This window comes from Camellia sinensis, chromosome 9 (genome assembly GCF_055761805.1).
Source record: "Camellia sinensis isolate YWXY chromosome 9, ASM5576180v1, whole genome shotgun sequence".
In the NCBI taxonomy this organism is placed as follows: Eukaryota; Viridiplantae; Streptophyta; class Magnoliopsida; order Ericales; family Theaceae; genus Camellia; species Camellia sinensis.
The window spans coordinates 69296825-69316601 of record NC_138969.1 but is presented as its reverse complement, the minus strand read 5'-3'; the positions used below and the strand labels follow the sequence as shown (position 1 = coordinate 69316601).

General features: G+C 30.9%; 1 protein-coding gene across 1 annotated transcript; it reads right to left on the bottom strand.

The window, feature by feature from the left end:
• Positions 1 to 2994: 2994 nt before the first annotated feature.
• LOC114263265 (putative receptor-like protein kinase At3g47110) lies at positions 2995 to 11956 on the bottom strand. Its single transcript, XM_082887030.1, has 4 exons — positions 10874 to 11956; positions 7883 to 9690; positions 3357 to 3741; positions 2995 to 3235 (listed from the first exon to the last, which is right to left on the bottom strand). The coding sequence occupies exons 1-3, from the start codon at positions 11737 to 11739 to the stop codon at positions 3386 to 3388; spliced, it is 3030 nt and encodes a 1009-aa protein (XP_082743156.1). The 5' UTR covers positions 11740 to 11956; the 3' UTR covers positions 2995 to 3235; positions 3357 to 3385.
• Positions 11957 to 19777: the final 7821 nt, after the last annotated feature.

Below are 19777 nucleotides of genomic sequence, written 5' to 3'. Positions count from 1 at the left end.
AAATTAGATCTCCTAAACATTATTGTACTATATATTATTATGCACAAACAAACACAATTTATCTTATACCCTTCCCGCACTAATAATTCCTCCACTAATAATCCTATCCAACCTAATCCGACAAACAAACGGGTAGTGTCATGTTTTGGCAATGAAAATTTAATCACTCCAAACTTTTTTTTGTTACTTGTCATTTTTTAAAGATTTTTTGGCTGAGTTTGCAGAATTACTTTCTAAAAAAAATTCAAAAAATTATTTGATAAAATAAACACTAAAATAAAGAGGGTGAAATCATAGTTTATGAATTAAAAATTATTAAAGTAATTAATTCAAAATAAAATTATTTCTTTTTGCAACCAAACAGGCATGTGAAGCTCAAACATTGTCATACATAAGTTGGGACTAAGTGGTGGTTTAGTTCAAGTTTTATTGTTGTAGTCAATATTTTGAAGTTTTGAATCCTACTAATAATGCAGCAACATAGTTCGTCATTTTTTGCAATTACCAATTATTGATAGGCTATGACCAAAGGCAAAAAAGCTGACTAAAGATGTCATGTTATAAGATAATTAGGGGGGGGGGGGTACAATTTCTTTTTCCTTTTTACTAAATGGTAAAATCGTGTCTTTAAAATTAAATTTACATTTCGTTTGTTTTGGACGAAAATATTTTTTGGAAAACATTTTTTGTATTTTTTGGTGTTTTGGACTTATTGGTGTTTAGTTCAATTTTTTATTGTTGTAATCAATTTTAAATTTCTGAAGCTCTTGCAAAGGTTTAGTTTCTTTTTGTTTGAGTCACATACAAAATCTGAACTTATGTTTTGAACATTGATAATTGGGTGTTCAATTTGTGGGTTTAATAATAAGATTATGCTGCTTGCAGGGTTAGTTAATAGATGCAGTTTGTGATCCTCCAAATGTCTTCTGGAAGTTTGAAAGCTTATGACTTCCAAATTTTGTGACCTCATTCAAAGGAACAAATTATAATCAACCAAAACCAAGCTTGAAGTAGTATAAACTGTTATCATTAATGAAGTAGTTTTTCATGTTTTTGTTATTGATGTCTATAAATAGTATTGATGAATTATTCAATGAATTAGTCATGGATGAACTGTAAATGGTATACTTTGAACTCCATGATTCAAATAGCTATTATATCATACTGTCCATATTCTTTTTTCATGTTCGATTGCTTGACATGCTGAAAAAGAAAGACAAGGTGCTTAGGTAAAATGGTACACAAACATAATGGTGTCTCAATAGTATTTTTTGAAACTATGAGCCTAAGTAATGGGTATTTTGTTTGAAAATGAAAGAATAATTTGGCAACCAAATCATTATGTATAAAAAGAATAGATTTCACTTTACTCCTTTTCACAGTGAATACAACCAAGCAATGATTTGAGCCATCAATAAAATTGACCCACGACACTGTTTGTCAAATAAATCAATGATACTACATCTTCCTCACTTTTATTTGATTAGTAAAAGGGGAAAGTCTATAGTCAGAGAGAGATGTATATTGATATTGGGGGTTCAACTCTCTCAAGTTGCTAATATAATAACTAATTATTGACTTTTGCCGATCAAAAAAAAAAAAAAAAAGTTAGTGGCAAGTGATCTCATTAATATTTAGCAGATCCTAGCATACACGTTCTCAATACGCAATGCCCCCTGCATCTTGAGCTGCTACGTCAAATTTAAGCTAAATTGGACACTGTTTTTTGAACCTCTAAATACTAACATTTTCATCATGATACTACTATTTTGTCCATAATTTTAATTTTTTAGAATAGAAATTAGCTCCATTTCAGGGATCCTTATCAACGGCAATGAAGTAAAACGAATCGACCACTTGATTTTCACTCTGTACAAAATCAAGCAAACACTTCTATATACTCTATAAGTTTTCTTTTATTACTTGCTTTATATTTTAAACTTCTTGTAGTGATTTTTTGTGGCACAGTTTTCTTTCGGTGCCAAATTTCAAGTCAACAGTGCAGCTTTTGGGTTATTAGTTAAAATCATAAAATTTCCAAAGGTCTAACAAAATGTAAAAACTTTTAGTTGTCATGACACCCAAACACTCATCCATGCAAATTTAAGGTCCTAATTCAAAAAAGAAAAGCACTAGCCTCTTCAATCTAGTGAGATTGAAGGTCATTTAAAATTCAACATAGTCATATTTCAGTAAGAAAAAATGTGTGAAATTGGTAGCGTTACCAAAAGGCCCGCAATTGATGAATAGAAACTTATTTTAAGACAATTAAGGTGAAGACGCCTACATTCTCTCTCACACACACAATTCAAGTGGACTAAGACCAAACCCCTAATAATTTAGTATAACGTTAATATCACGTTATGATTAAATGTACAATATTATTATTTAATATAATAAATCATCATCATATGTAAATGTAATAAATATTATGCATTACATGTGATAGTTATTAAATTATATTGAATCTAATAATTACATTTAAATTGTACTTATCATACCATGTGATAATTTATTATTGAATGATAATATTAAATGTTAATAATTATACGATACGGCTATTACACTCATTTTTAAGTCAAACCCCTTTGCACCCACACACCATTCAAGTGAACCATCACTAATGCCCCCTCCTGCCTCTCGGGCCGACCCAAGGCCTAAGTCACTCAAGTAGTGGCTTTAAGCCACGATTTGAAAGAGAACCCAAATTTTACTTTGATCAAAATTACAATAATATTTTATCTAGAAATAAAGCCTACTAGCAACCATGAAGGGTGATGGAACAAGAAGGGTGATATAAGGTGCCAACACCTTGTGCACTTATAACTATGAAAACCCCAAACACAACCACTGTCACAAACGAAACTAAAACTATACTAAAATCGGACAAGCAGAGAAGCTTTATCTCTAGCTTATTTGAATTTCAAGAACCACAAATGTGACTTAGAACTATACTAATGAAATGATGACAAGTAATTTAGTGAAGTGTTAGCATTACTCCCGAAAGATCATAAACCAGATAAGAAAGGAAAAGTTATAGACATATACACTTACTCTAAAAGATCCCACATCAACAAATTTTACAACTCACATAAGAAGTAAAATCGAAGTTATTTATTGAACGCACAGCTGATGAAGACAACGTAAGGATCGCACCAACATATAGATTGTAGCCCCTAAGCATCCTCAGAGAAAATAGGGTAGTCATAAGCATGATTTGATTTGCTTGTATTTCCTACGCAAACAAAATTGAAACCCACAGAAAATTATGAGAAATCGAACTTAGATTTTGGGAAAGGGTAAAAATCCATTTTGTCATGCACACATATATGGAAGAGAGTTGTTGGGAGACACACCTTTGGATTTCATGTTTGATAAGATTTTCCTAGTCTTGTCTCAACCCATTATTTTCACAAACTTTTTTTATCTTACATAATGCGTTAACTACATCTTGAATCTGCATTCGATCCCTTGGTGATTCCATTGAACATGCAACTCCAATTCTCAAGACAGAAACCAGAGTGTCTTTAAGCCAACTTCTTGGCTCGGGTTCTGAAAGAATGCAGGGATCCACAATCTCCAGCACTTGGTCGGCCAAAGCACTCTCAACCAAGATATGAAGATTTAGATCATCCTTAAATACGTTATCAGTTGGTCTTTTACCTGTAAACATCTCCAAGAGAAGAATCCCATAGCTATACACATCGGCTATTGTGGAAGCCCTGCTGCCCATGGCATACTCTGCAAATTGATTTTAGTGTTAGTACCCAACAGTTTGCAAATTGAGAGTCTGATTAATTCACATAGTTGTAATAGTAAAATAATTTTAAAATATAACCCAACTGCAATTGGAAGAAACAATCTTGTTGAGGGCATAATATTGCCTTTTCACATATGTCAATAACAATTTCTCAATTTTTTGTGTTTGTACATGTGTGAGATTGGGAACCCAGAATATGAAATCAAAACTGAATGTAATATGTTCTACTGAAAAAATAAATTGTCTTGTTGTGACTGAATCAAACAAAATGAGTCAAGCATGGATATTTCTTTCGTAATCAAATTTGTAAGTTTCCAAAAATGATGGTGTCACAGAGAGTTTGTGATGGCTTACAGAGAGTTTCCATCATTGTCTCTGCAAATTCAATGAATGATTTGAATATTTTTTGTCAAACATAAGACGGCCTAGAAAAACTAGTGTGCTATACTGGCAGTTGTACTTAGAAAAAATGTTGTTCAAGTCGGATCAACTTAGTCTTGGGATATATAGGCAAATGCCAATATAACAAGGTTACAAGAAGATGAATCAACAATATTTCAACTTTTTTTTTTTTTTTTGAATAAAAAACAAAAAAACAATATTTCAATTTTTTTCTTTTTGTGAGGGAAGGGGGGTGGGTAGGATCTACAGTCCCCACCCAGCCATTTTATGCATGTGAGAAATTATTTTTCTGGCTTATTACCAGCATTTTGAAGATATATATATCAATGTAGACCCAGCAATAAATCTCTCTGACTAAACAATACACCAAGTCATCCTCATTCCCTTAGGAATTGATTGTTTGTTCCATTATTTTCATCTTTTTCTAAATATGCCATATAACTTATATGAATCTAACCAGTAAAAATAATTCTTTATTACATCGTTAGAATTCAGACAATCTTAGTAAGCTTTTGGAATATGTTACAACTAATAAATGCTATAAGATATAAATGTTGGATTCTTCACATTGGCAAAAGCAGTGGGTCTCCATGTGCTTAAAATTAAACACTAGAATCCTAACTAGATAAATAAATAAAAAGGAAAATAAGTTTAGGGTAGGGATGACAATGGGGGTTAATGGGGTGGATATTAATTCCCCATCCCCATTATCCTATAATAAATTTTCCCCATTCCCCATGGGTACCACCCTCCCCATTTCCTAATGGGTTTAGATTTTTTCCAACCCACTCTAATCCCCATTTTTATTTTATTTTTATTTTTTATATTTAATGTTAACAACTACTTTTTTTTTTTTTTTTTTTTTTTTTTTTTTTAGATTCACAACCAAAACTAAATATACATTCAATCTTTTTTCTTTTATTTATTTATTTATTTATTTATTCAAGTTCACAACCAAACTTTTTTTTTTTTAAGACTCACAACCAAAACTAAATATACATTCAATCTTTTTTCTTTTATTTATTTATTTATTTTTTCAGGTTCACAACCAAACTTTTTTTTTTTTTTAAGATTCACAACCAAAACTAAATGTACATTCAATCTTTTTCTTTTATTTATTTATTTTTTTTTTCAAGTTCACAACCAAACTTTTTTTTTTTAATTTTAAGATTCACAACCAAAACTAAATGTACATTCAATTTTTTTCTTTTATTTATTTATTTATTTTTTCAGGTTAACAATCAACTTTTTTTATTTTTTTTATTTTTTTTTAAGATTCACAACCAAAACAAAATATACTTTCAATCTTTTTTCTTTTATTTATTTATTTATTTTTTCAGGTTCACAACCATTTTTTTTTTAAGATCCACAACCAAAGCTAAATATACATCAAATCTTTTTTTTATTATTTTTTTTATTTTTAAGGTTCACAACTATTTTTTTTTTTTAATTTTTAAGATTCACAACTAAAGCTAAATATACATTCAATCTTTTTGCTTTTGTTTTTTTATTTTTTAAGGTTCACGACCATTTTTTTTTTTTTTAAGATTCACAACGAAAGCTAAATATACATTTAATCTTATTTTATTTTATTTGGCTCAACAATAAAATCAAATACACATTAATTAACATTGTCACATTATTCTTGTCAAATTTTATGCATATCTAGAATTTTTTAAATTTATTTAAAAAAATTAAATACACTGTCTAGTGCAGGTTTCAGTTTGCTTTTCTATGTTATTTATTTTGTTATGTATTGTAATTTTCAGAATAGTTTGCTTGTTCTGAAATTTCAATTAACGAGTATGAATCTATTTTGTTATGTATATGTATACTAAACCTTCAATCATAAGCCTTATTTTGGTGGGTTGAGTGCTCAACCCTATTTGAGGCGAGATGGGGATTTTTGGAAGAACATCTGGAATGTATACTTGAGAGAAACTGCCTATGAGAGCAAACAATTCCCTGCAACTGTATTTTAATTTAATATTTTTCAAAATAGTGGACTCAATCATCTTTTTTGAAAAAAAAAAAAAAAGAACAAATAAAAATTGAATAAGTACTACACTAACAATGAGGCAAAGCCAGCCCTGCGTGAGTCTTTTTTGATAAGATTAAGCCTAAAATCTTTCTTTGTAGCATTTGAAAAAAAAAAAAAAAAAAATTATTAGAATCTCATAATGTTCTATAATTTATTTGATTTGGTATTAGGAAAAAATTTATGATTAAATTTACCAATTTTTCATTTAGGTTGTATACAATTATTCAAAAGTGAAAATTATGTAATAAAAGCGCTGGCATGAATCAATTTAAAATGTTAAAATGCTTAATTGAACGGAAATTTAGTCTACAGACATAATTGATTCAAAAAAATTGGCATAATTTACTCTATTTATATTGGAAATGGAAATTTTGTTATCACTCTTCCAACGAGTCATACTCATCATTCAGTAGTGTTGTGATAGAATCATTCTTCACAATCCAACCACATTCCTGCAAGACCTAAAAGGAGTACAATCATATGCAATCACGTCTATTTCAAGCCAATTAATTGAAATAAAAAAAATAAAAAAATAAAAAAATAAGTTGTTAACATTAAATATATTAAAAAAGAAAGAAAAAAGATTGAGGGTATATTTAGCTAAAAAAAAAAAAGAAGTTGTTAACATTAAATATATTAAAAAGAAAGAAAAATGATTGAAGGTATATTTAGCTTTTGTTGTGAACCTTAAAAAAATAAATAAATAAAAATAAAAAAAAGTTGTTAACATTAAATATATTAAAAAAGAAAGAAAGAAAGAAGATTAAAAGTATATTTAGCTTTTGTTGTGAATTTATATATAAAAAAAAAAAAAAGAAGTTGGTTGTGAACCTGAATAAATAAATAAATAAATAAAAGAAAAAATATTGAATGTATATTTAGTTTTGGTTGTAAATCTTAAAAAAAAAAAAAAAAAAAAAGTTGGTTGTGAACTTGAAAAAATAAATTAATAAATAAAAGAAAAAATGTTGAATGTATATTTAGTTTTAGTTGTGAATCTTAAAAAAAAAAAAAAAAGTTGGTTGTGAACCTGAATAAATAAATAAATAAATAAAAGAAAAAAGATTAAATATATATTTAGTTTTGATTGTGAAAAAAAAAAAAAAAAAAAAAAACATATGGGGAAATTAGTGGGTACCCATCCCCAACCCATCCCCTGTGGATATTTAAAGAATATCACTTACCCTATCCAATGGATAAGAAAAAAAAGGAGAAAACCCATGTATTTGGGTTGGGTCTCCATGGATACCCACAGGATAGATTATCCATTGTCATCCCTAGTTCAGGTTTATGGACATGTTCTGTCCGGCTAATGACATCAAGCACAATTAAATTTCCATACGATCAAAATGGTTGCATTTAGATTGAACTCAGAGTTGATTTGGTCATAATCCAAGGCATTTTGATGGTAACTACTAACTAACAAAAATACAGTTCAAAAGTAATTCTAGTTCGAAAATCCATTCAAGCCAGGCAAGAACACACCCAAGAACGGCTATAATGATAAAACTATACAACATATCGGGGGGCAGTCATTGGCATGTGTGTCAAAGAGCCCTTAAAATAGGATATCAAAAGAAATGTACGTCTTTATAGTAAGCATATGTAGGAAGGGTAATGTTAATTTCTTCTCGTGCGTTTGTGGTTGCATGATTATAGGGATTATAAAGAACCCATACCTGGAGCAACATAGCCTATAGTTCCCCTTACTGCAGTTGAATTGCTCTGATGTTGTACCACCTCATTTGAAATAGTGGAGATAATTTTGGCTAACCCAAAGTCTCCAACATGAGCGATCATCTCATCATCCAAAAGAACATTACTCGGCTTTAGATCACCATGAATAATTGTTGAGTCACAATGACAGTGAAGATACTCAATTGCAGAAGCAACATCTATGGCAATGTTTAGCCTTTGAATCAACTTTAGATTTCTGGATTCTTCTTCTTGTCCATTATTTTCGATTCCATCATGATGCAACCATTTCTCTAAGCTTCCATTGGCCATAAACTCATATACCAAAGCCTTAAATTCATTACCTTGGAAATCCACACTAGAACAAGCGCTCAAAATTTTCAAGAGATTTTTGTGTCTTATGGTTCTTAGTGCTTTGCATTCTGACATAAAACTTTTAGAAGCTCCTCTGAGTTGGAGATTGAGTACTTTCACTGCCACTATTGTCTGAACCTGATCAAGAATTCCTGTGTAAACAGAACCATAGTTCCCAACGCCAATTAGCTTGTCCTCTGAGAATCCATCAGTAGCTTTCAAAAGCTCTGCATAAGAAACTCGTAACAGATGGTGCTTGAGTGATGGCACCGAAAAGGCCTTCTTTCTTGAAACACATCGCCAATGAAGGACTATGAATAAGCAAACAAACAAAATTGAACATAACACAAGAACAACCACAACAGTGAGTATTACTTTCATCTTGTGAGAGAGCTTATTCTTGTTGGACTTTGAGGATGGGCAGAGAGGAAGACGCAAGTATGGAATGCCTCCACATAGATCATTATTACCAACCACCGAAATAGCACTTTCATTTTGAAAAATTCCTTCCATTGGAACTCGCCCATGTAGCTTGTTAAAAGATAGATTCAACTTTTCTAAGTGGAGCTCACTTAGATAACTTGGGATCAACCCCGATAAATTGTTGCGTGAAAGGTCCAACTCTCGTAAACCCCTTAACTCTCTCAAACTTTGAGGTATCTCGCCTTCAAATGAATTACCTTCCAAATGAAGCCATTCCAAGCTCAAACAATTGCTTAGAGAGTTTGGAATAGATCCTAATAATCTATTATTGGACACATCTAATGTTGCAAGATTTTTCAAAGACCCAACTTCTAATGGAAGAGAACCAGTCAACGCATTGTAAGATAAGTCGAAGGAAATTGAAATGGAAGAGAGACTCATAATTTCAGGGGGTATTGAGCCATGGAAATTATTATGAGCAAGATTTAAATCCAACAAGTTCTTACAGTTGCCGAGACTCGAAGGTATGCTTCCATGGATTTTGTTTTGCACCAAGTAGAGATCATTTAGCAAAGTTAAGTTACCTATTGAAGACGGTAGTTGTGTGAAATAGTTTACGCCTAAGTAAAGTCCGTGCAAATTATGAAGTTTCCCAATGGTGGTAGGAATAGGGCCACTAAGATGATTCATTGCCATATCAAAGAAACCGAGATTGAGGAGGTTCCCAATACCTGATGGTAGGCTTCCATATATTTCATTGTCCTCCATTCTAATTACACTAACCTCGGAAGAGAGATTAGCTATGGACTCGGGCACCGGACCTCTGAGAAAATTGCCGAGAACGCTAAACACTCGTAAACTCGTGCAATTCGTTAGTGATGAAATAAAACTGAGGTCATCCTGCAACAAATTTTCACCAACGCCAAAGTTTCGTAGACTTAAAAGTCTTTCAAGATCTCTTGGCATTGGCCCCACAAAGTTGTTATAATCAAAGCCTATTTGTTGAAGTTTGGAATACAACAAAAAGCACCATTGGCGACTAAAAAAATGAATTTCGTCGCTGAAAGTTGCACAAATGGCGACTAAATCCATTTTAGTCGCCGAAAATGAAGCCTTTTGGCGACTAAAACCATTTAGTAGCCAAATGTATATGTATTGGCGACCAAAAATCAGTTTGGTCGCCTATTATATGGGTTTCAGCGACTAACACAATTTTCGTCGCCAAAGTGATGGTTTTTGCCGACTAAAACAATTTAGTAGCCAAAGGTGCTAGTTTTGGCGACTAAAAAGCAGATTGGTCGCCGATGGTAGGTGTTTTGGCGACTAAAACGAGATTAGTCGCTGAAAGTGAAGTTTTTTGGCTACAAAAAAAAATTAGTAGCTAAAAACTGAGTATTGGCGACTAAAATTCAGTTTAGTAGCCAAAAGGGGTCGTTTTTGGCGACTAAAAACAGGTTTAGTCGCCAAAAGGTGTGTTTTTAGGCGCAACATTTTTTTTTAGCGACTGCAAAATTAATTAGTAGCCTAAAATTGTAGAATTGGCGACTAAATAATGGATTTAGTCGCCAAAAGTGAGATAAATTTTTTTTAATAAATAATTTATTTTTTACATAAATTATATTTGAATATATATAATTATATTTATATATATTTTGTTGTATTAATACTGGTGAAAGTAATATATAAATAATATAAGTTGCAATTATATTCATGTGATGGTTGAGTGGCATAGTGGGGTGGCGTGTGTTGTTAAGGTTTGGAGCTTGGAGGTTGCAGGTTCGAAGCTTGGGAGCTGCTGAGGCACAGTGGGTATTTTTTTTTTTTTTTTGAAAAATGCTTTTGGCGACAAAATGCTATGGTCGCCAAAAAAGAGTGACATTGCCAACGAAAACTTTAGTCGCCAATTGTATAAATAATAAAAAAAAAACACTATTGGCGACTAAAACTTTAGTCGCTAAATGTCTAATTTCACAAATGGAATCGACTATTGGCGACTAAAACTTTAGTCGCTGAAGACCTGTATATTGCCGACTAACTAATCTTTAGTCGCCAAAGGTATTGCCGACCATGTATTGGCGACCACAACGGCGACTAAAATATTTAGTCGGGAAAAGTGAAAATCCTACATTTGGCGACTAAAAGAAGACTTTTGGCGACTAAAAATTTAGTCGCCAAAAGTGTTTTTTCTTGTAGTGGAAGCATTTGACAATGAAATAGGAAGTGGTCCTGTGAACTTATTTTCAGTAAGAAAAAGAAGCTTGAGATTGGGTAGGGTTAAGCCTATATCAGGAGGAATGCTTCCACGAAGTTGGTTATCAAAAATTTCAAACCAAGACAGAGTGGAGATGTTGTAAATGCTTGAAGGAACCTCGCCAGCTATATTGTTTTCAGAGATATAGAACAATATCAAGCCTTGAAGTTGGCCAATTTCCTTTGGAATCTCTCCACGCAAAGCACATCGTCCTAAGGAAAGTAGGGTAAGAGAGGAAAGATTGCCAAGAAAAGGAGGGATGGTTCCTGAAATCTTGTTAATACTTAAGCCTAAAAGTGTAAGCTTCCACAAAGATCCTAACTCGGCCGGGATGTTTCCGGTTAGGTTGTTGTCCATCAAGTCAAGCATTTCAAGATTTGAGCATTGGGAAAAGTTGGTGGGTACTTCACCATGAAATGAATTGTTGCTGAGTGAAATGTTTCGAAGTCGAAACAAGCGACCAATCTCTTGTGGGATTGGGCCATGGAAGCTATTGTTTTGAAGAATGAGGCTTTTGAGGAAGGAGAGGTTTCCAATATGAGGTGAGAGTGATCCCACCAGGCCTTGCGACCTTAGTCTCAACTTCACGACTCTATTGGGATGTCGATGACTACACAAGATGCCATTCCAATCGCAGTAGTGCACTGAATCATTCCAGGATCTCAATGCCCCAAATGGGTCTTGATCAATGGCAGCCTTGAAAGCAATCAAAGCTGATTTGTCTGTCTCATTTTGGAAGCAAGTGGCAGGGGTGTTGCCAAAGCAACACCACCACACAATGGAGGGGAAGAAAATAATAAGCCAATTTGCCATGATTTTCTGATGAATCCAGCACCATGGAATGGTGTATATATATGATACTGAATTTATTGTTGTTATATTTGAAAGCAAAGAAAAGTCGGTACTTCTTATTCTGTTAGAGAAAGAAACACTGAAACACCTCCCCTAAAGTAACAAAGTTTGTTTGCCGGATTGGATGGGTTATTAGTACGATAGGATTGAATGAGGGGATTATCAGTGTCATTAAAGATATAAAAATAAATTATATTTGTTTGTATAGGAGTATGGTAATATTAGTTGATTGTCATGTAATCTATAAATTTATTTAAAAGTTCTTAATATATATAATTAATTTTATTAATTTTGTAAAGTGGGGATATAATGATATTTTTACGTCCAATCTCAATCTCAAGGGATTGAATTGTGAAACACAACCCCTCATGGAATTGCTAATACCCCTTGGAGGAAATTTGTAGTCCCATGATACACTACAACAAAAAACACCAACGGCGACTAAAAAAAAAAAATTCGTCGCTGAAAGTGCATGAAATGGCGACTAAAATGGAATTAGTCGCCGAAAAGCAAGGTTTTAGCGACTAAAAGAGTATAGTCGCCGAAAAGTAGGGTTTTAGCGACTAAAATGAAGTTTAGTCGCCGAATATAGGGTTTTTAGCGACTAAACTTTGTTTCGTAGCCAAAAGTCACAGTTTTTGGCGACTAAAATACTTTAGTAGCGAAAAGTTACGGTTTTGGCGACAAAAAACAGGTTTAGTCGCCGATTATAGCAGTTTTGGCGACTAAAAACAATTTAGTCGCTGAAAGTGGGGGTTTTGCCGACGAAAATCCATTTTAGTCGCCCAAAGTAGTGGTTTTGGCGACGAAATTTCTGGATAGTCGCCAAAAGTCCTGATTTTTAATTGAGAACTTGTTTTTTAGCGACAAATAAGTAATTAGTAGCCCAAAATAATACAATTAGCGACTAAAAAATGGTTTTAGTCGCCAAAAGTCGCATACTTTTTTTTTTAGCAAATAATTTATTTTTTTACAAAAATTATATTGAATTAAAAAAATTATATTTATAAATATTATTTTGTATTAATTGCGGTTAATATAGTATATAAATAATATATATTGCAAATATGATCATATGATGATATAGTGGCAGAGTGGAGGGAGTGTTGTGCCAAAGGGTTTGGCGTGGGTTGGCGCAAGTTCGAAACCTGCTAGCAGCGGAGGCAAAAAAATTTTTTTCCTGAAAACACTTTCAGCGACTAAAGTGAATGGTCGCCAAAGGTATAAATAATAAAATAAAAAATGAACTATTGGCGACTAAACTGTTAGTCGCCAAAGGTATAAATAATAAAATAAAAAATGACTATTGGCGACGAAATCTTTAGTCGCTGAAGACATATATATTGGCGACTAACAGTATTTTAGTCGCCAAAGGCATCCGCGACGATTTATTGGCGACAACACGGGCGACTAAACTTTTTAGTCGGGAAAAGTGAAATTTTGACATTTGGCGACTAAAATGGGACCTTTGGCGACTAAAAATTTAGTCGCCAAAGGTGTTTTTTTTTGTAGTGATATTATCACAAAGAGATAAACTTATTCACGGCTATACCGTAAATAATTTTTTTACACTGTGTTTGGATTATGAATTTAAGAAGGAATTTGAAAAAGGAAAAAAGATGAGGCAAATTTAGTTTATATTTGCTTCACCTTTTTCATTTCTTTTTTCAAATTACTATATAAATTTATAATCTAAACACAATTTTATAATTTTCCAATAGGTTTCACTGGAGGACAATTAATTTCGTGAATAAGTTTATCTCTATTGGAGAATATGAGGTCCACCAAATTGTTAGTCCAATTTCATCACTTTCAGACTAAAACAAACAAGGCCTAAGGAAGAGAAGAATAAGTCGTTTCTACATTATATTACGATGGATATACAGTGTATGGTACAGTTTTCATTCATCGTTCAAGGACCAAATTTTTTATAACAAAAGTCATTTTGTATCTCAGTGGTTTAAGGTTGGAACATTTTACACCTTATGGTTTAAAAATAGCCAAACAACTCTCTTGTAATTTTAGACTAAATTATAATAGTTACATTTTTTTGTCTAAACTAACGGAGAGTGTATAACACTCGACAAATTTTAAGAGCGGACCTCTTTATAAAAAATAAAAAATAAATGTAAAATTAAAATAGAAAAAACATCAATACTCTTTATCAAACTAAGAGAAATATTTATTAAATGCTAAAGGATAACAACACTCAAAATTTTAAATAATAACATTTTTTTTATATATCAATATTGAAGAAATTTATGTTGTGTCATCTCTAAAAATGATACATTGTAAGAAAATTATGTTTTTTTGTAATGAAAATTACGAATATTTGTGATGTGTTATACCAATTTGTAGTTAAAATTATGGTTGAGCTTGTCATTTATTTTTTTGAATGCAAATATGGTTAAATTATGAGCTACAATTATCATATCAATCTAATTTTTTTTTTTGTGAATAATCTGTACAATAAGACATAAAAATATCGTCTAATTAGATTATCAAAATAGGGCCTGTAGTGAGCCTACGGGCCAAAATTGGGTTGGTTGAGCTCACTTAGATCATATTTGTTTGAACGGATTAGATTGAATAAGATTAGCATACCTAGAATTGTTAGTCTTAGGATTATCAATCCCTTTGGATTGTACATCATATCCCATGTTTGGATTGCCTTAGGATATGAGGAGGGATTGACAATATCTTATCAATTTCACAATTTAACTAATTAGTCCGATATCTCCTTAATCCTTTATTTTGTATCCTATATTTCTCTTGTGATTCAGTAGTTCTCCATACAGGGGCTACTATGTCCAAATAAACTATTAATTTGGACTCTAATTTTCTTAATCAAACATCGAATTATACATTTTGTTAGATTATTAGTCCAATCTTAAGGTCATATCTGTCCAAACAAACATGACCTTAATGGATTCGAGACAAGAAGGGGTGATGGAACCTACGATTTCAAAAAACTCCTTTAATGTAGTAGTATTAGTTATTAGTTATCTTCAAATTATATAAGCTTGTTCCAGTAAGTTTTTTTTTTTTTTTTTTTGAAAATTTAAGTGTTTTTTGAATGTAGTTCCATGCACACGTTAGTAAAAAGAGGGTCACAGGAAATTTTTTAAGAAAATTACATTTCAGTGAAATGTAGACAAAATAATTGTAAAAATATGGTATGGTGCAACTCAGAGTTGCACTTCTATTTTTGAGTTGCACCAGGACACAGCATGATTTGCACCATCCATGATTTTGCAATTTTTTGGTCAACATGTCACTGGAATGCAATTTTTCCAATTTTTTTTTGGACCGATAAAGCCATTGATTAGAAAGAATTACTGTAAAGTTTGAACCTATCCACACGTTAGTGGAAAGAGCCCAAGCAATTTTTTTTTTTTTTTAAACTGACAAAAAGATTGATTAGAAAGAAAAAATTTAATCAACTATTATTGTAAAGTGAAGTGAATGAAACTAAATGAAAAAAATATAATATTTTTTCTTATAAATATTTGGTAGGCTAAAAATGTTGTTAGATATAAATAACATTTTGCATGGACAAATTTCAATTTTCAAGTGAATTTTTACCCAAAAAAATTAAAAATATAGTCACCATGTTAGTATGTATTGTACAAAAAAAACAAAATAAAAAATTCTTATAATTTTTACCATTTTCATATTAAACAAACTCAATAAAAATTTACATTTTTTTTCTTCTTTTTCTCTCATTTTCTAACACTTTCATTACAATCAAACTTGGCTTAATTGCAATGAATCGAAACTTATTTCACGAAGACCAAGACCAAGACCCAAATCCAGACCTAGACCCAGATCCACGGCCTCCTCAAACTAAAGAAAACTATTTATTAAAAATAAAAAGAAAGTATTCGCTTTTTTTTTTCCTTGGATAATAAATTTTACTGACATTGTCTTACAATTATAGAAACTTCCCTTATTATTTCTAAAATTACAAGGAATTATCCATTTTAATTGTCTGTTAACAAATGATATACTATTTCAATTTTTGGCCTCCTATAAAATTATAATTCCACAGCAATGAGATGCCCTATTCTTCTTCTTAATAATACTAACTTACTTGTCCCATAATAATACTGAATTTTATTTTATAAAATATCAAATTAAACCCAATAAGTATTGAACCTAATAATGTTGTTTTATAACTTAAAATTTTAAAAATGGTTACTATATTTAATTTGAAGAAATAAGCTAAATAATCTTTAAAGAAAAAATTTGGGTCTTTTTCTTAGTTTTACTAACTAGCAAAAGGCACAAAACATTTTTGCTTTCTAATGTTGTTTTATAACTTAAAATTTTAAAAATGGTTACTATAATTTTGCTTTCTAACAAACTAATAAGCAAAATTCAATTGCCAAATCACCCGCGAGTATTAATAATTTATTCCTAGAGCCAAATAATTGAATTTAACTCTGTTTAAGGTTAAATACATGCAATCAACCTGAAATACACAATCTAAGCCAAAATTGCATGACTTCCTTTTTTTTTTTTTTTTCTTTTTCATTTTTTTTAACCTTTTCAGTTTTTATCATGCATTTTACGAATACGGAAACTATATTCTCTTTTTTAACACACTGCAACCAGAAAGAAATTATATGTTCTTAAATCTCTCATTCCCTCTGTCTCAAAATACTCACAATCATTAAATCATTGAAAATCTTGAGATGCAGTAATTTCAATGCATGATCCAGTAAATGTAAATGTTTTGAAAAAAAGGAAAAGAGAAATTTGAGAACAAAGGATCTTATGCCTGCCAAAAGCAAAGATCCTATGCATCTGAATCGCCCCGTCTTTCTATCTCACACCACTCATAACGAGATAACATTATTGAAAATCTGAAAGTACAACAAACTCAAAACATATTTTAACATCTTTTTGTCCCAAAACACATAACTAGTGAATCATTAAAAATCTTGAGGTATAACAAACTCAAAACTTGTTTTAAGAAATATATATATTTTGAAACAAAAGGAAAACAAATTTAAAAACAGAACATCTCATGTTATGTATAGAGAATAAAATAGTTGGAGTACAAAATATAGAGAAAGAAATGAAAAAATTATTTAGTAAGTTCGGAATAGCACGTGGCGGTGAGCCCGCCAATTCAATGAGCGGAATCCATGGGCAACAAACTTGACTTCTTTTTGGAATATTGTCAAAATCCGTTTAAAACGCAGAGAGTAGAGAGTACGGAGTAGTCGTGTGGTGTGGTGTGGTGTGGTGTGGTGTGGTGTGGAGAGGGAGGAACAATAATATTATTCAGAGTGCTGTTTTTTCATTGATTGTTTGTTATCAAGTTTGAAACCAAAGAAAAAGTTGGTAATTTTTACTCCCCAACGTATCAAAACCGTAAAGGGGGTTTGAAAAATGAAACATTCATAGAATGATAAGCCATTTCAAGTTTGAACCCATGACATACGTTTTGCAGAAAGGGACTCCCAAGATAAAAAAAAAAAAAAAAAATTACAAATTAGTGGTAAACTTTAATAATTAAAATTATGAACTTTTTAAACTCAGACACCAACAAGACCTATGGTCTTTTGTGGCACGGCATCAATCAATTACTGCCATTGAGGCAATCAAGACTATTCTACCATATAATGGGTTGTTTGGTGCAGTTTATATAAGTTTTTATTTTTATTTTTATTTTTTATGAGTTTGTGTTAGATTGTTTGGTATAGTTTTACAATTTATTAAGTAGAAATAACTTAACTTAAATAAATTTAAAAAAAATTAATTATTTAAAAATTATGAGAGGAATATTTTTAATTATTAATTTTTAATTTATAATAAACTACACAAGTATAGCATGGCAGGTCAAGAAAATAATAAGCCTCTTTGCCATGGTTTAATGGTGTATATATATGATACTGAATTTATTGTTGTATGTTTGAAAGCAAAGAAAAGTTGGTACTTCTTATTCTGTTAGAGAAAGAACCACTGAAACACCTCCCCTAAGGTAACAAAGTTTGTTTGCCGGATTAGATGGGTTATTAGTATGATATGATTGAATGAGGGAATTATCAGTGTCGTTAAAGATGTAAAAATAGATTGTATTTGTTTGTATAGGAGTATGGTAATACTAGTTGGTTGTCATTTAATCTATAAATTTATGTAAAAGTCCTTAATATATAAAATTAATTTTATTATGTTTGTAAAGTGGGGATATAATAATATTTTTACGTCCAATCTCAATCTCAAGGGATTGGATTGTGAAACACAACCCCTCATGGAATTACTAATACCCCTTGGAGGAGATTCATAATCCCATGATATTATCACAAAGAGATAAACTTATTCACAGCTGTACTGTAAATAATTTTTTTACACTGTGTTTGGATCATGAATTTAATGAGGGATTTGAAAAAGGAAAAAAGATGAGGCAAATTTAGCTTATATTTGCTTCACCTTTTCCATTTCTTTTTTCAAATTACTATATAAATTTATAATCTAAACAAAATTTTATAATTTTCCAATAGGATTCACTAGAGTATAATTAATTTCGTGAATAAGTTTATCTCTATTGGAGAATATGAGATCCACCAAATTGTTAGTCCAATTTCATCACTTTCAGACTAAAACAAACAAGGCCTAAGGGAGAGAAGAATAAGTCATTTCTACATTATATTACGATAAATATACAGTGTATGGTAGAGTTTTGATTCATTGTTCAAGGACAAAAATTTTTATAACAAAATTCATTTTATATCTTAGTGGTTTAAGGTTGGAGCATTTTACACCTTATGGTTTAAAAACAGCCAAACAACTCCCTTGTAATTTTAGACTAGATTATAATAGTTACATTTTTTGTCTAAACTAGAGTGTATAACACTCGACAAGATTTAAGAGCGGACCTCTTTATAAAAAATAAAAAATAAAAAATAAAAAATAAAAAATAAAAAATAAATGTAAAATTAAAATAGAAAAAACATTAATACTCTTTATCAAACTAAGAGAAATATTTATTAAATGCAAAAGGATAACAACACTCAAAATTTTAAATAATAACGTTTTTTTTATATATCAATATTGAAGAAATTTATGTTGTGTCATCTCTAAAAATGATACATTGTAAGAAAATTATGTTTTTTGTAATGAGAATTACCAATATTTGTGATGTTTTATACCAATTTGTAGTAAAAATTATGGTTGAGCTTGTCATTTATTTTTTTAAAATGCAAATATGATTAAATTATGAGCTACAATTATCATATCAATCTAATTTTTTTTTTTTGTGTGTGAATAATCTGCACAATAAGACATAAAAAAAAAAAATCATCTAATTAGATTACCAAAATAGGGCCTGTAGTGAGCCCGCGAGCCAAAATTAGATTGGCTGAGTTCACTTAAGTCATGTTTGTTTGAGCGGATTAGATTGAATAAGATTAGCATACCTAGAATTGTTAGTCTTAGGATTATCAATCCCTTTGGATTGTATATCATATTCCATGTTTTGATTGACTTAGGATTGTGAGGAAGGATTGACAATATCTTATCAATTTCACAATTTAGCTAATTAGCCCAATATCTCCTTAATCTTTTATTTTGTATCCTATCGTTTCTTGTGATTCAATAATTCTCCATATAGGGGACACTATGTGCAAATAAACTATTAATCCGGACTCTAATTTTCTTAATCAAACATCAAATTATACATTTTTTTAGATTATTAGTTCAATCCTAAGGTCATATCCGTCCAAACAAACAAGACCTTAATGGATTCGAGAGAAGACGGGGTGATGGAACCCTACGATTTCAAAAAACTCCTTTAATATAGTGGTATTAGTTATTAATTATCTCCAAATTATATAAGCCCGTTCCACCAGGGGTTTTTTTTTTTTCTTTCTTTTAATTTAAAGCAATAGATCCCTTTTAAATTTTTTTAAAAAAATCAATGGTCTTCCCCTATATATCTATGAAACAGGTCAAAGTATAAAAACAAAAAATTTAGACAAAATTTAACGGA